At 40.1% G+C, this 17739-nt stretch overlaps 1 protein-coding gene across 1 annotated transcript; it reads right to left on the reverse strand.

Moving 5' to 3' along the window:
* Positions 1-750: 750 nt before the first annotated feature.
* Positions 751-16770, reverse strand: LOC138741973 (uncharacterized). Its single transcript, XM_069896169.1, has 9 exons — positions 16713-16770; positions 16377-16481; positions 10597-12279; positions 9125-9224; positions 6597-6745; positions 6109-6221; positions 5594-5683; positions 5372-5494; positions 751-5135 (listed from the first exon to the last, which is right to left on the reverse strand). The coding sequence occupies exons 1-9, from the start codon at positions 16768-16770 to the stop codon at positions 4974-4976; spliced, it is 2583 nt and encodes an 860-aa protein (XP_069752270.1). The 3' UTR covers positions 751-4973.
* Positions 16771-17739: the final 969 nt, after the last annotated feature.

The following is a 17739-nucleotide window of genomic DNA, read 5'->3' on the forward strand; positions in this document are numbered from 1 at the left end:
TGCTTACTGCTAGACATATAAAGAAACATGACAGTTATCCACAAAGTCCTTTTAGTACACATAGAGGACAGAGCAAACCTTTAGAAACCTTACTCCAGGCCAAATAATTTTGTTATGGTCTCTTCTATTCCTTTATGTTCCTTCTTGATGTCCTCCTATCAGGTTCCCCATTGCCAATAGTGAACATTACAGAATTATGGGATTCCTTTGGTGCTGAACTAACGGTGTGAAATCATTTCCTCACAGGCTGATAGAAATAACACAACCGGTTTCTAAATTATTTAAAATGTTGATATTTCCTTTGACCTGCATTCCTCCTATCAACAAAAGAATGTGGTTGCACATGGGGATATCCTGCTCTTGCCAAAAGTTGGTATTGTTATGAACACATTTGGTGCCATCTGTGACATTTTCTAGATCTGTTGGATATCTATATGCAGAAGGATCAAGCAGGTCCCTACAAATGTCTTTGCCAGATGTAACACACCACTTTCCACATTATACAGGATGGAACAACTTATGAGGCTCAAAGGAATTGTCCTACTAAGAATGGAGGGCATCAATGGTTGTAGTCACCAAACTGTTACTGTCATGCTTTGAGGACATCAGGATAAAGATTTAGTATAATCAGCAAAGCCTATAACTAAGGAGCAAAAATTGTTCTTCAGTTACACTTTTTGATAAGAAAATATCTAATAATTTGTAGTTAGAATGTAAGATTTTATGACAAAATGTTCATACAATATAAAGTGCAATTATATCACTTTATTCTTCAAATTTTAATGTGCTTTTTGAAAATTTTCAATTAATTCAGAAGAATAATGGATTATTCATTCAGCTTATTTGCTTCCAGTTGAAATTGAATGCATGATTCCACTGACAAATCACACAGTTTGAGAGGCTCTTCTTCATATTAAAAACAGTGACCATCAATTCTAATTTTATGAAATAATTTGCAATGATTTAGATCTGGTGATCAGTTGGTGTGTCAGTTCCCAAGCATGCAGGTGTTTAATTCTGCTTGTAGTTACCTTGCAGATCAGAAAATATTGACATAACTTTTCATAATTCAATATTCACACTCAGGACAATGATATGAATATTTCTTAAAGCCTTTAAGGATAATTTCATTTGGTAGAACCATAGATGTTTCTTTTCTGTAATTTGTAATTCTTGTTGACAAGACAATGGAGTTCAGAGAAGAAAACATGGTAAATTCCAACAAACATTATTCTTGTCTAATGAGGACCACAAAATATTACAACATAGAAACAGGCCCTTCCAGTTTGGACCAAACTATTATTCTGTCCAGTCCCACTAATCTGTACCCAGTCCATATCCCTCCCAAAATCTGTCCAAATTTAAATTAATGTTAACATTGCTAGCTGAAGTAGTGAATGCAGGCTCAGCTCATTTCATGCCCCCACTGGTCTCTGTATGAAGAAGTTTCCCCCCCCCCTCCTAATGTTCCCCATAAACTAGGGGTGGGCAACCTTTTTTAAAAAAAAATCACATTCCACCTTAAGTATTGGTGGCGCCTTAGGTAATCCCTTACCAATAACAGAGCACTGATGGTATAGGGAATACTTAAGGTGGAATGAGAGTTTAAAAAAAAAGGTTGTCTGCCCCTGCCTTAAACTTTCTCCTTTTCACCCTTTACCCATGTGTTCTAGTTTGCTCTCATTCCCATTTGTGATTGAAAAATTCCACCTACTAGGAGGAACATTAAAAATTAAATATGAAGGGAGTTTCCAATGAAGTGCAAAAATCATTTGGTCATTATAAACGGAGTGTTTATCCTTAATGCAATAGTAATAGGGTTAAGGGAAAAGAAAGTGAAATGTCTATTAAGTGTTATGAGCAGCATGTTTTCAATCCATCGAAAAAAAGAGGCATTGCTAGGAATATTTTGAGTGAATGAGGTGGGTCAAATGTATCAGGTTTTGGTACAAGAACATCTAGGAAACAGTGAACCTTACATTAATCACAGGAGCACTGATCACAACCTTTCAATACTCCTTGGTTTTGGAATGGTACTAGAAGGCTGGAGAGTGGCAAGTAGTTCTACCTTGTTTAAAAGAAGAAGCAATACAGAACAAGCTATTTAGGCCAGTCAGTTCAACTGGAAAACTATAAATATTGATCCATCATTTTTAATCAAATTAGTGGAATGTTTTAGATTTTGAGATAATGATAGAGTTGATGGAGGGAATGCAGTCGAGGTGCTGGGCAAGGATTGCCTGAAGCCTTTTAATAACACATAACAGGCATATATGCAAAGTTTGAACCAAAACCTGATATGACGTTGGGTAAGTTACAGATAGAGTTATGTTGTCTGGGTTTTTTTTAAATTGGAGAAAGGCTAATGCTGATATCCTCCAAGGATCAGTTTTTGAACCCTTGCTTTTTAAAAATCTACAATATTGTAAGAGCTACATCATAAGATCACAAGATATAGGAGCAGGGAGGCCCACTGGCCCATCATCTGCTCCGCCATTCTAATCATGAGCAGATCCATCCACCCACTCAGCCCCATCCCCTGGCTTTCTCCCCATAACCCTTGCTGCCCTGACTAATCAAATACCTATCAATCTCTGCCTCAACCCAACGACCTCACTTCCACAACTGCCTATGGCAATGTTCCACAGACTCATGACCCTCTGACTAAAGAAATTTTTCTGTATCTCTATTTTAAAATGATGCCCTTTTATCCTGAAATTATGTCCTCTTGTCCTAGAATCCTCTACCATGGGAAACATCCTTGCCACATCTACTCTGTCCAGGCCTTTTAGCATTCAAAATGCCTTGTTGAGGTACCAAACCTCCCATCCTTCTGTGCTTCAAGAAGTGCAATGTAAGAGCCAATAAACATTTGTCATATACTAACCCTTTCATTCCTAGTAAATCTTTTCTGAACCCTCTCCAACGCCAACATGTCTTTTCTCAAATACGGTACTCAAAACTGTATACAGTGCTTATTAGTCTCACTAGTGCATTATAGAGTCTCAACATTACGTCACTGCTCTTGTATCCCTCTAGAAATGTATTGCATTCGCCTTCTTCACTACTGACTCAAACTGGAGGTCAAGCTTTAGGGTATCCTGCACGAGGACTCCCAAGTCCCTTTGCATCTTGGAATTTTGAATGTTCACCCCATCTAAATAGTAGTCTCCCTGTCTATTTCTTCTACCAAAGTGCATGACCATATACTTTCTAACATTGTATTTCATCTGCCACCCCTTTCCCCATTCTCCTAATCTATCCAAGTCTCTCTGCAACCTTGGGGGGTGGGGGGAGGGGGTACCGATCTACATTTTGGGGGCAATCTCCAATTTCTCAATCTGTGTGCAACACAACTTGGCAGAGTTATTCCAAAACAATAGTGATAAACTGCAGCAAGATACAAACATGTTGGTAGAATGGGCAGACATAGCAGTGAAAAATTACCATAGTAATTTACCATAGTAAGTGATATGTTTTGGTGGAGATTCAAGAAAGGCAATATAGAAAAAAGTATATTGCTCTCAAAGTCATGTAGGAACAGAATAGCTAACGGCCGTATGTGCACAACTCATTGAGAGTGATTGAGAAAATAGTGAAAAAGAAATCCATAATTTAAGGCTTTATCAATAGAAGAACAAGTATAAGAATGGAAGTTATACTGAACATTGACAAAGAATTGATGCCAGCACTGTAGTGCAATGTATTCAGTGTAGTTCTAATCAATTTATTATTACAAAAGATGTAAAGACATTAGAGAAGGTGCAGAAAAGATTAATGGGCAAAAGTCTCCTCGGATGAGGAACCAGTTTGAAGGATAGATTAGAAAGATTAGGACAGTTTTGTTTCTAAAAGAAGGCCAAGGGAAACCTAATGGGGAGGTCAGGACAGAGTGGAAACTACTCCTGAAATTGGAGAGGTGAAGTATTAAAGGATGCAGGTATAAATTAAGAGGGGAATTAATAATGACAAAAGTTTTTGACATAATTAGAACCTGAAATTGACTGCCTATAGATGTGGTGGAGGTTATTTCCATTATGACTTCAAACCAGAATTAGGTAAATATTTGATGAGGAAAAATTGGCAAGTCTACGAAGAAGATGGGTGATAGAGCGACAGTTTTGAAACGGGGATAAATACCCCTTTTCTTTGCTATAATCCCTCTGTGATTCCACTGATTTCTTTCAGCTCACATCCTATTTGAAAAGTTAAAACACTAGTCATTTTGTTAAATTTAGACATAAATTTATGGCCCTTTTGGCCCATGAGTCCGTGCCACCCAATTTCACCTAATTGACCTTCAACCCCTGATACGATTTATACAGTGGGAGAAAACCAGATCCCCCAGGGAAAGCCCATGCAGACATAGGGAGAAAGTACAAACTCCTTACTGACAGTGCAGGATTCGAACCTAGTTCCTGATCACTGACGCTATGCAACAGCATTGTACTAACCTCTACGTTAACCATGTTGCTCTAATTAATCATTATGATATGCATAGATAGAAGCTTGATTATTCTTTTTTACATGTGAAGGCTACAAAATGGCCTTACAAAGCAACTGCCTCTTCCTTTAAAGACTGGTTAAATATCAAAATGTGAGGCCCACCTCACTGACAAAAGGCAAAGGAGGAAAAACCCAACACCCAACCCCAACCAACCAATTTTCCCTTGCAACCGCTGCAATCGTGTCTGCCTGTCCCGCATCGGACTTGTCAGCCACAAACGAGCCTGCAGCTGACGTGGACTTTTTACCCCCTCCATAAATCTTCGTCCGCGAAGCCAAGCCAAAGAAAAGAAATATCAAAATACTACAAAATCAAACAGATCATGGAAACTTGACGTAGACTGAGAAGATGTTGAAGGCAATCAGCAGGACTCTCGGTATCATTTACAATATTATTTCTGTGCTTCAAGTTATCTTTACAAAGGGATGCATGAAATTTTGCCTATTCCCTCAGTAATACTTGTACATTACAAATTCTTGTCCTCTTCCAGCTCGTTTGTGAAGGTCATGTTGATAGTTGGGCCTTGTAGCTGCTGGACTGTGCTGAGTTCTGAACCATCCTCCATAAATCCATCATTGGAATGGGCTTTTAAATATTTCTTCTGCACTTCTTCAAACATCTGCAGAATCTTCAGTCATAATGCAAATAATTAATTAGCAAGCAAATAATAAAAACTAATTTTAGGGTATTAGGACTGCAGTTATATTCATCCATTGGAACATCAATTAATTCAAGTGGCTTTCCTTGTCTTTGATTTTTCCAAGCCTCTGGATTTTAATTTTTAAGATCAGCCCAAGCTGGAAGGCAAGTACTGATTTCAGAATGTCTATATAACGTTAAAGGTGTGCATCAAGTTAGTCTTACCTCTGATTTGGGCACAATCCCAACTCTAAAGAAGCTAAGTGTGCCCGTCTCTATCTTGCTACAATCTACAACAGTAGAGGCAGTATTCTCAGGAGAAGGCCCATCACACAGAACACCATTAACCTGCACCAGAAACACTTATTTCATGAGCAGAATTACCTGTGATGTTAAATGGCAGATATTATATTTGAAAGTTAAAGAATAAGTTGCAACAAACATTACCTTATCGCCAAGTCTTGCATAGATCTGATTGTGGTGGGTTGTGTCTGCTTCTCCTGTTGGATTTGCTGATGTCACTACTATAGGACCCACCTGCACAAACATAGGGCCATAAGTGTATCCACACACTTTTCTGTTTGAATTCCTGCTGACTAGGAAGTAAGAGTTTCATAATAAACCAGAGCAATCTGGCTCATGAAGGGAAGTTAGTTTTTTTTTGTGTTTGCTTGTGATCATTAGACAGTAACTTTTTCAGCTTGGAAGATAGAGATGACTGCATCAGATCAAGATCAACACATGCTCTTCCAAGCACAACAGCAATTAACTTTTAAAAGTAATTGATTTTTTTTCTAAACCATCTTGAGTGGAATCTTTTGGTACTTAGTGCTTTATTTCAGATACTCTGTTGACGCCCTCAGTGAATTGGGGTAGTAAATAAATGCAATAAAAATATTAAGGAAATTCACCGGTTCATGAAAAACAAATAATATTGTGAAAACTCCTTGGGAATATCTCACCAGCTCGATGAGGTGTGTTGTAACAGCACAGTCTGGAATCCTAATGGCAATGCTTTGTGGAGTTCCAATATATTTCTCTGCATGTCTCAATCCAAATGTTTTCAGCCATTCACCTTTCAATTAAAACAACACTTGTTTATCATTATTCTTCCACATGTAATTAAATTAGATTTGACACATGAATTTTGACTAACATAGCAGGCATATAATTTCAATTACATGATTTGAGGATGGCATATATGCATGGAAAGTCTCTGGTGTTTTTTGGAAAAGAGACTATTTTCTACATTGATCAGATACTTTACCAGACAGAATATATCCAATTACTTTTTCCTAACTCCCTTGAATAATGAGATTCAAGAACAGATTGCAATCTGTGATTGGAGCTGGGAAATAGGACAATGTAAGGAAGAGAAAAATAATTTGGTTGGTGGGGAAAGAGATGGTGAGGAAAGTGAAGAATGTGGAGTGTAGTAAAGGCATATTACCCCTGGGGATGACAAGACTGACAGACGATGGCCAAATTATCTGCATGAAGTCCCACAATAAAGGGTTTAACAGATGTTTAACTGGTTCGAGTTGTGCTAAGCTAGAGATCCACAGGGACATGGGCCTCTCTTTGGCCTGTTTCTTTGTGCTGAAAAAAAAGAAAGAAAAATAGATTTTTGCCCATGTTATTTACATCTATTCGTTGCTTATAAATTATAAGACATCAAAATACTGCTGATATTTGTATGGGTAGGTTCTTGTCATGGAAGAAATTAAGGAACTGAGTAAATCATCTTTAGCTCAACATGAACACTGGATAGTTCTTCAATGAAAATAAGAGAATGAATGAAACACTGTACAGAAAGGTTTTTTTTCATAAATTCAATGGATGTTGTCATTTTACGCATATATCCCATGGCAAATATATTTTGGACATAGCAATGGTATGTATATTAAAGTAGTTATGTTTAGTACTTTGTTGCATATCTCTTGTATACAATGACTGCTTGACATCTGAGATTCATAGACATCACCAGGTGCTGAGTATCTTCTCTGGTGAAGCCATCTTCCACCCCTGTTTGTTTAGGGGCCTTGTCACCTTAAGTTTACTCTTCAGCAAATGGAAGCCATACTCATTTGGATTTAGTTTGGATGATTGACTTGGCCATTCAAGAATTTTACAGTTTTTAGCGTTGAAAATTTTTAGCAGAATGTTTAGGATCATTTGCTGTAGGATGAAGCACAATCCAAAGTGTTTGGAGGCATTAGCTCAAAACACCTCAGAATTCATTTTGCTACTGCCATGAGCAGTTACTTCATCTCTGAAGATAAGTGCGGCAGTACCTGTGGCAGCCATGAATGCCCAGGCCATAACACCCCCATCCCCATCATTATGTTTCAAAGATAAGGTGGTATGCTTTGGATCTTCCTTGGGCAGTTCCTTTACACATTCACACTTTGGTCTTTCCATCATCCTAATGCAGGTTAATTTTGATCTCATCTGTCCAGAAGACTTTTTTTCCAGAATTCTACAGGCTCTTGGCATAGCGGTTAGTGCAACGTCTTTACAGTGCCAGCGATTGGGTCCAGGGTCTGTAAGGAGTTTGTACGTTCTCCTCTTGTCTTTGTGGGTTTACTCCAGGGGCTCCGTCCGGTTTCCTCCCACTGTTCAAAACGTTCTGGAGGTGTAGGTTAATTTGATGTAAATTGGGCGGCCGAAATGGGCTGTTATTGTGCTGTATGTCTAAATTTTTAAAAAATTAATACTTCTTGGCAAACTGTAATATTCACATCCTGTTTCTGTGGCTTAACTAGTAGTTTGCATCTTTTCAGTTTAGCCTCTGAATTTCTGTTCGTGAAGTCTTCTGTGGACAGTAGTCATTGACAAATCCATGCCTGCCTCCTGAAGAGTGTTTCTGATCTGTTGTACAGGTGTTTGGGGATTTTTTTCATTATGGTGAGAATTCCACTGTCATCAGAGGTAGATGTTCCTTGATCTACTGGTCCCTTTGCAATTATTGAGCTCACGAGTAAGTTCTTTCTTCTTAATGATGTTCCAAACAGTCCCCTTCCTTTTTGTTTGAATGCCTGCCATCATTTTTCCATACTTTAATGAAGGGCTCAAGCCAGAAATGGTCATATATCTTTACTTTTGCTATATAAAGTACTCTCTGTCTTGCTGAATTTCTCCAGTATTGTCTTTTTACTGATGTTCTAAACAGTTGATTTTGGTAATCCTAAGGATTGGGCAAAGTCTCTTACTGTTTTATTCTTTGACATAACTCTGGTCCTCATCTTGAAAAATGGCACCCAGACTCCAAAGGTGATTAGAAGCAAGTCTAGCTCTCTTCTAGCTGCACCAATGAATCAATTAAACATACTGGAGTACTCACAAACACCTGTGAAGCCAAATATCCCTGAAATCTATGCATGATGGCAGCCCGAAATGGGGGGAATTATGTATTAAAAAGTGCTGTAATTTCTACTTGGTCAATGCAAAATGTGTACAAATAACCTTGAATAAATCTGGAATGAGCACTTTAATTACATGTGAATTGTTTGATTACAAATTTAAATCTGTGGAGCAGAGGAGCAAATAAAGGAAAAAAAGTGTCTTTGCCCAAACACTTTTGAGGGCACTATAGTAAGTTATCAACAGAACAGCACCATAATTTTTTTTTTAAATTGCAGATGTTAGAAATGTGAAATAAAATAGAAAACACTGGAAACACTCAGCAGGACAGGCAGCATTTGTAGAGAGAGCAGCAGAGCTAACTCTTCTAGTTGAAGATCCTTCTTAGTCTCTCTGACCTGCTGAGTGTTTCCAGTGGAAGTAGGCACATTTTTGCTTTCATGCTTGCAAATATAGTAAATAATAATTTGCCAATAATTTCTGATATTTTACTGCTATTGTCTGTGTTCAGGTGTAGCATGTTTTGATAGATGTATTAGTTAGATTATTCTCCACTCAATAATCAAAAATCTATCTTTCCCCCAAATCAATAGCACAATTAAAAACAGTTCCTACTTGTAAGCCTTCTCGACGGCATCAGGACGATTGCAGGCAGCCACCAGCACATACACAGTGTCTGTAGGAATGCCACATATCCCTCCATTTTTCATAATTTCTGCAGAAAGTAATTTATGGAATAAAGATGAAATGAAAATACCAAGGTCCAAATCTGTTCACTGTTATGGTGTAGGCAATGATTAAAAAAAAGGAAGACATTGAGGACTTTTGATCAAAGGCTATGAGGGAACTGGCAGGTTTAAGCCTGATAAACACCACTTTGCTGAATCGACTACATGCCACAGGTGAAATGTTAAGAAGCAGGAAAGAATGTATTAAGCTAAAATATCGAAGGGAAGGATCAGAAGTTGCAAGCAACTGTGAATTGTTTCTCTAATTCCACTTACTTATCCTTTCATTGGTGCTTTTCAAATCTTTTCTTCTAAAATATATATTTAATTCCCCTTTAAACTCAATGGCCAAAGTATGAAACAAAAATTCATTTAAAACCTTCATGGTTAAAATAAAAATCCAACCTCCCTTTGTGCTTCTGATAACAAACCTTAAGCTTGATGCACCCCAATAATGAATTTGTCCATAATGTCAAGTCTCAAAATCACATATCACATTTAAAATCTTTTTCGCCTTCTAAATTCTTTCTAAGCTCTTTCTTTTCCTGTTTAAAAATTCCTTCGGTTTCAAGCTTTTTTGTTGAATCAATGACATCTTATCTTTCTATGATAGTTTGGATAGAATAGGATGGATTATTTCAAAGATGGCCTCATCAAATCCATGATCACCTCCTAGGTATTTCATTTAAAAAAATCCAACTTTTCAATGACCATTGTATGGATTTTCTACCCTCACCCTTCTATTTCAAATCTATGCACAAGCATGAGTAGATAACTTTCCTTCATTTTTAATCAGTCTACTCTTTAGGATATTTTCTGTCATCTTTCTTTTTCAAAATTTACAGTCTCACTTTCACTGCACATTACCCTTTCACCGAGCTCACCTCCCTCGTTTCTTGCTAATTTCTTTTATAGATTAGTAAGGGTTTATTTTTGCATAATTTGCAAACATAAATTTCACACCCCAAGTTTGCAGGCAAATTATAAAAAAAGTTTTATTTTAGTGTTGTAGAATAAAATTATCAGGGAGCATTATTGAAATTGTTAACTCATGTATATGATTTACTTGGTCTCTCCAAAGGTTTTTATTCTGTTTTGACATTTCATGATTATTACAAAAGTATTAGGAAATAAATAAATTGTAAAACAAGTTTGAAACTAAATGCATGTGAATGTTACACTTATCTTAGACGTTATATACAAATACACAAATTAGAGCATATAGATCATTAAACCCTTCAGATCAATAAGAGCCTGGTGTAGCATTTGTATTACCTCTTACTCTTGAAACATGCTTAAAGGTATGCTCACAACAAGGAAATGACAATGTTGAGTTCGATGATTTTTGCTGAACTTTACCTGCAATTTTTCTGACTGAAGTGGTTTTTCTTGAAGGCAAATGAGGGCATATGGACTTGTGCTTCCCAAATCCACACAGGCTTGCCCAGGCCTGTCCCAATGGTAACTGGGGGCTCTCAAAACTTTGATTAAAAAGTGTGGCTAGAAAGCAGTAAAAACTAACCAAACCAAAAATGATGGTGACTCCAATATCATATCCAAAAGGAATTGAGTTAATGGCATCCAAAAGAAAGCTGATTAGGATCAACTGAAAGCTGAGTGAGAAGGCGAACCATGCTGCATTAAGAAAGAAAGTACCAAGCACCACAAAGCTGTTAAAGAGCATGAAACAAATGATTCCTACAGCAATGCCAAATCCCCTAGTTGAACCATAGAGGCCACCATATCTGGCCAAACCCCAGATTATCCATGCCAAACCATATAGAATGAAAGCACTGCTTTCTAGCGTTTTACCCCGTGAAAAAGAGATTGAGCCACATATAATCTGTAGAACACCCCCAGGAATAACAATCCAAGGCACCACTACTGTGGCTAAAGGTGCAGATGGATTGATTGAAACAGTGGTGGCAAAAGAAGCCACAACATTACAGGCATGGGCTAGAATCTCAGCATCTGAATACCTGGAGTATCCCAAATAAGGTCTGTGTGAGTCATTATCACCCTTCAGAGATAGAGTATTCATCCTACTAAATAAACCCTTTACAATCCCTTCTCCAGTGAGAATTGTAAGATGTCCCATGTTATTGGAAAGGGAAATTAAAGTTAAGCAAGCAGATGCTATAAATATTGCCACACTGACCCCTTGTGCCCCACCATGGAAAAAGCCAGTGGGATGAGCTGCCACTGCTAGGCAATAGGCAACATAAAACAACAAATACATTCCTTCAAGAAGACTTTTACTAGTCATAAACAGAGCCAAAGTGAAAAACAGGACAGCAAGAACAATAGGTACTGGAACTGGGAAGAAGGGTTGGCCATTTTGCCAGAGGCCATAAAGCAATGCATAGCCCTCTGCAAATTGTAATATGGAGGTAAAACCAAAGAACGTGGCATGCAGTGTGTCAAAAGTCCTGTAAGATAAGATACAAACAATAATTTGGTAGATACCTGCTGTCCACAGCCAGGGAACCTGACCAACAAACAGAACAGAAGTTACACCCAAAATGTGGCATCCTAACACACTGGCAGATAGCATATTAGTAATGTACCCCAGAATTATTGTGTTGTTTTTAAATCGACTCTGAGATGTAGATTTCAGATGGGAATTGCTCTTGGACAGACCAGTCCCTGGGAGAGTTATTTTTCCTTTACTCAGGAAGACCGATGCACGACCCAATCCAAAGTAAATGCCTGTAAAGGATACAATCAAATAATTTGTAGCTACTGAAGAGTGACCAAAATATTGATTATATAATGCAGCAATCTCATGGGCAGTAGCAAGTGAAGTAGCAAAAGCAATCACACTCAGGATCACTTCCTTTTGGATTATCCCCACCACCGCAATGAAGAAGAGTGCTAAAACAAATGCTGCGTAGCCAGGGATCAGAGCATTCCTGATTTCACTTCCCTGAACTACCTTCTCTCCAATTAAGATGTGGACAAGGCCTGATCCACACCACAGTGCAGACAGTGTCAGGCACAGGTTTGCAAATAGAGCAGCTTGACTTGAACACTTCCTTATACCTGCAAAAGAAAACCAAGATTAAATAAAGAAGACATTGGCTTTACACACATTCATCGCATTACACTGTGTCCATAAACTTCTCTTCTTCAAATGATAATTCTCCGACCTAAAAATTCCAGACAATGTCAGATGGGGAAATGAAATTAATATTGAAAATTGTTGATCATCCACAGAACATTAAGGCTAATTTTGGATGCCCACTGAAATTGATCTTCTCTCAGCCTGTCGGGTATAGCTTCCTTTTCCTTTCGCCCTTTTGTGCATTCTGCTTTGCTCTTGAATATATTTGTGCCATTTACCTCTACTCTTCCTTATGATAATAAGTTTCATGGACTTAACATTAATAAAAGTCTTTTTCCAGATAGCCTATGAAACTTTCAGTAACATAGTTATGAAATCTAACTCTAAACTCGAGTAGAAATATTTTCTCCATGTTAACACTATCACCATTCAACTAGAAAAAAATGTTTTGCAAGTTCATCCTTTCCCAATAACTGCATCTAAAATCAACATTATGAACCAGTTTTACTTCAATGGCTCAAAAAGAAATAGCTGGAAATACTGGAAAGATGCTTTGCACAATGGAAGTTAGTATCAAGTGCAGACAAGTGTGGAATGTTGCACAAACCAGGGTATGATTTACACAGTAAATGATAGGGTGCTGCAGAGTGTGGTCAATCAGAGAGATCTGGGAATACAGAGATGTAATTGCTTGAAACTGCCACCATGGATAACTATCACCTCCAGATCACAATCAGTGAGGATTGGTAAGAGCATCTCCTCCACAATCTCCATCAATACCAGAGAACTACAGGGCAGCATATTTAGCCCCCCAGCTCTAATCACGTTACATCTATCATCTATAAAATTTGCTGATAATACCATGGTAGTGGGTTGTATCAAAGCAACAACCTCGGACTCAAAGTCACCAAAACCAAGGAGCTGATTATAGGCTTTAGGAATGGAAAACCAGATGTGCATGATCCAGTGATCATTGAGGAATCAGAGGTGGAGAGGGTGAGCAAATTTAAATTCCTGGGAGTCACTATCTCAGAGGACCTTTCCTGGACCAAATGTACCAGGGATGGCTAACCTTTTAATTTTTAATTTTGACATACTGCACACAGGCCATCTGGCCCACGAGTATGTACCATGGGTTTAGGTAAATTGGACAGCATGGACTCATGGGCCAAAATGGCATGTAACCGTGCTGTATGTCTAAATTAAAAATTAAAAGGTTGTCCACCCCTGCAACATACTAATATCATTGTAAAGAAAGCACGTCAACGCCTCTACTTTCTCAGAGTTTACGGATGTTTGGTATGACATCAAAAACCTGGGCAAACTTCTACAGATGTGTAGTGAAAAGTGTGCTGACCAACTGCATTACACCCTAGTATGGGGTCACCAATACCTCTGAGCAGAAAGCACTGCAAAAATTAGTGGGCACAGTCCAGTACATCACAGACAAAACTCTCCCAACCATCAAGAAAATATGCATGGAATGATGCTGTCAGAGAGCAGCAGCAATCATCAAGGATCAACACCACCCAGTTACATGTTCTGTTTTGGCTGCTGACATCAGGAAAGAAGTATATCATGTATACTCATGTAATAGTTGAGTTTATTGGACCAATTTTTGGGTGAAATTTGGGGAGAGGGTTGAATTTTACATGGGTCATATTTTTAAATGTACCTGCGTCATTCAAGTCATCAGGAGCTCAGATGGCCAGGACTGGATGGCAAGTCTGCATTTGAGGCATCAGAAACTCTGGTGGATGGGTGGCCACAGCCTAGGAGAGAGTCTGTGGCTAGGGTGCTGAGTGTCTGGTGAGCAAGTGGCTGGGGCATTGGGAGCTTGGATGGGTGGGTGACTGGGGTGAGGATCTATGGTTAGGGTGGGGCAAGATCAGAGTGTCGAGAGCTCAGATGGGCAGGCAGCCGAGGCCAAAACTGAGGGGGTGGGTCGACTTTTTCATGGATCATACATAAAACATGCAATTTCTTGCCCAAAAATGGTGGGATTGACGATTACATGGAATCGACTATTACATATATGGTAGGTGCCATCAGACCCCTCAACAGCAAACTCAATCAGACACTCATTTAAGGAGGTCTTACTTTGCACATTATTTATTACTGACTTTTTAAAAATCTATTGCACCGTCAGTTTGTTTACATTTCTTTTTTTTTGTATATATGTCCTTACTGTTTTTTGGATTATCGCTAAGTAGAAATTTTGCCTAGGCCACAAAAGCACTGAAATTGGGTGCCCCCCCCCCCGTTAAAAAAATGCAAATAAAGTTGCATTTGGGCAATTTCCACATATCATTGGACTAGTTTTAAAGATCATCTGCGTTGTATTGGGGATAATTTATTTCCTATGTCAGCCAAAACTGATAAAAGGGATAGAATGTCCTTTTACAGGAGCATACACTTCTGGGTTTTGTAATGCACTTGTCTTGTTAAAGAGAGTGCCTTAATTGGGGGATTACGTGAGCTGGACCAGCTTGCAGGCCATTCATGGGGACTTGTACATGTCTAGGCCTCTGCTCTTATTGCTTGCAGTCTGATCAACAATGCAGAAAAAGCTGCTTAAAAGTGTTCCCTGTGTCATCTTCTATTTCTCCTGGCGTTAATCAACCCAATTTGTTTTATAAGTATTTCCTATCATTAGTCCTGGTACCAATTAAGAATATCGGTGATTTCCTGTGAGGAGCATTTATTTTCTCGGTTGTTACAGCCGACATACCTTCGCAGCCCACGTTATTGGACTCCGAACATCATTATATGAATAAATATGCTTTATTTGGTGAAGTTCACTGTAAAATCCTTGCCACTACTCCCTAATTTTGACGATGTACGAACTCCTTACAGACAGTGGGGGATTGGAATCCAGGTCCCGATCACTGGTTAACCACTATGCCAACCTTGCCACCCAACATATCCTTTCACACATTGCGTTGTAATTTAAATATTATCAGTAGGTTTGATCTTTTACTGATCTGCTAAATATGGGCTAGGTAGGAATCAGCGATAGTGAGGTCGAGGCGGTCAGGCTCTGAGGTTACATGGGGGTGGGGGGTAATGGATGGGGTTAAGAGTGAGGAAGTTGGGCTTGAGAGTTGAATAGGGGTGGATAGGGCCAGGAGCGAGGCGGTCGGATTCAAGAGTTAGATGGGGGAGCGATGAACAAGAATTGAGTGAGGTCGTTGGGCTCAGGAGTGAGGTGGTCACGGTTGGGCTCGGGAGTTAGATGGGTTTGCGACGGACCGGGCTAGGAGTGAGTTCGGGTGTTAGATGTTGGACGGGCGAGGCAAAGACAATGAGACCCCCCCCCCCCCTCCAAGTGACGCCCATGCCAAGTGCCCTGGCTGCCATACCTTAGATACACCTATGCCCTCAGGAGAAAGAATCTCAGAGTTTTATATGATGCCATGGATGTACTCTGACAATAAATCTCAACTCTGGTTATCAAGAGAGCTTTTGGCAATGATTCTGAAATTCTACTAATAACTTCTGTATCAGGACAGTGAAAATACGTTTGTTTTAACATCATTCATGGAATATGAGCATTTTTTTAAAATCACAAATGCGGTGGTGAAAATGTTCAAGCGATTCTGAAACCCTGCAGGTACTGTAAGTATTCTCACAGGGGAAGTTGGTTTTGGTAGTTTGGTGGCCTCATTTTGTTTTAAGCATGTCATTTGCAGGAACATCACTCATTTCACAAATGCCCACGAATTGCAAACTCGTTTCGAAATTGCTTCACCCTCGGAGTGGCTATCACAGATCAAGAGGAGGGTCGGCTCTAATCCTGATCTCCAATACATCAAACTGGGGCACTAAATTAAACCCCGAGGTTGATCAGGACGAAAACAACACGCGCCCTGTTAAATAATGGTGAACAGAGCTGCATGTGTTTTTTTGGTGAGAGATTCGTTTGATTTTCCCGGAGTTCTCCTTTGAGAGGACTGATGGAAATGCAACTTCGACCCGCAGTGTGTGTGTGTGTGTGTGTGTGTGTGTGTGTGTGTGCGAGAGAGAGAGAGAGTTGGTAGAAAAAAGCCTCTCGTTGAGTCCGTGTGTTACTTACCAGTGTAGCCCAAGAGAGCCGCCGCGATGAGGAGCAAAATGCCGAGAGCCGCACTGGAGATCAGCGGTACAGTGGAGTAGTCATTCACAACCAGCAGCAGGGCACCTAGCACACCAGAAAGAAGGGTGACCGTCTGTAAAGAGGTCAACAACGAGGGGAATCCCCCCCCCACCAAGCCTCCCCCCCACCAAGCCTCCCCCCCACCAAGCCTCCCCCCCACCAAGCCCCCCCCCCACCAACCCCCCCCCCCACCAACCCCCCCCCCCACCAACCCCCCCCCCCCACCAACCCCCCCCCCCCACCAACCCCCCGAATCAAATAACGTCCAGCGATTACCTGCGCTTATACTGAGGATCCCCACGGAGTAGTGGAGAGACTCGGGGTCCCGTTCCATGCCGAGCTGAGTTCCAGTCGACGTGCGCTAATTTCTCCTCGATCCCCCGATGAAACCTGCTGCTCCCTTATATCAATTTTCCACACCCTTCCATATGTAAATCCGCAGGGTATTTCCGAGGTTTTCGCCTCGTGGTTAAACGCGGCGACATCGATGGTTCAAAAAGACCATTGCAACAAACGCCAAGGGGGATCGCGCTCTGTCTGACCTCGACAGATGATGCCCCCCCCCCCCCTTCCCATAGGAGACACGCGCTGCCAATGCAAGAAATCGAGGGGCTGAGATTGGCGAGGTGGTCCCTTGAACACAAGGGGAGTCACCCGGGGTGGGTCACGTTAGGTAGAAACACAAACCGTGTAGCCAAGGTAAAGACACAAAGCCACCGTTGAAGATGCCACAGTAGTACGGGGGTCAATCACATCACTGGCGATTTTGCTGGAAATGGTTTACGCTGAAGTGTCCAGGAATGTGACCCTGTCCCGGGTTACCGTGGCCGAGGAGAAAGTCCACTCTTTTAACTGGATACAGAACCACCTGCCCCTATTCTCCGAGTTTATACGAGCACAACACTCTGAACATTAAAATACCTTGTGGTGAAGGGAGTTTATTTTGAAATTTAAAACCATAATGCGAGAACCTCAGCCCTTGTTTCTTGAGATTCTGCATTTGATGGATTGAAAATTTTCGTTCCAACATTTGCCCTTGTTGGAGCGATAAACCTGCAGTTTATCTGCGGAGAGGCATGTGTGTGGGGGGGGGGGGGGGGGTTAACATTTAATACATTCTAGAGAGAAGAGTCGAATGAAATGCAAACAGAAAGAGAGTGAACCCGTGCTGTTAGGAAGGTTCACTCCTGAGTGTGGAGAAAGAACACTCTTTTACTAGATACCCAACCACCTCTCACAGAATTCCCATTATATAGGTTTCGTGTGAAAACCATACTTTCCAGAGATTGCCTGATCACCACAA

This window comes from Narcine bancroftii, chromosome 8, assembly GCF_036971445.1.
Source record: "Narcine bancroftii isolate sNarBan1 chromosome 8, sNarBan1.hap1, whole genome shotgun sequence".
In the NCBI taxonomy this organism is placed as follows: Eukaryota; Metazoa; Chordata; class Chondrichthyes; order Torpediniformes; family Narcinidae; genus Narcine; species Narcine bancroftii.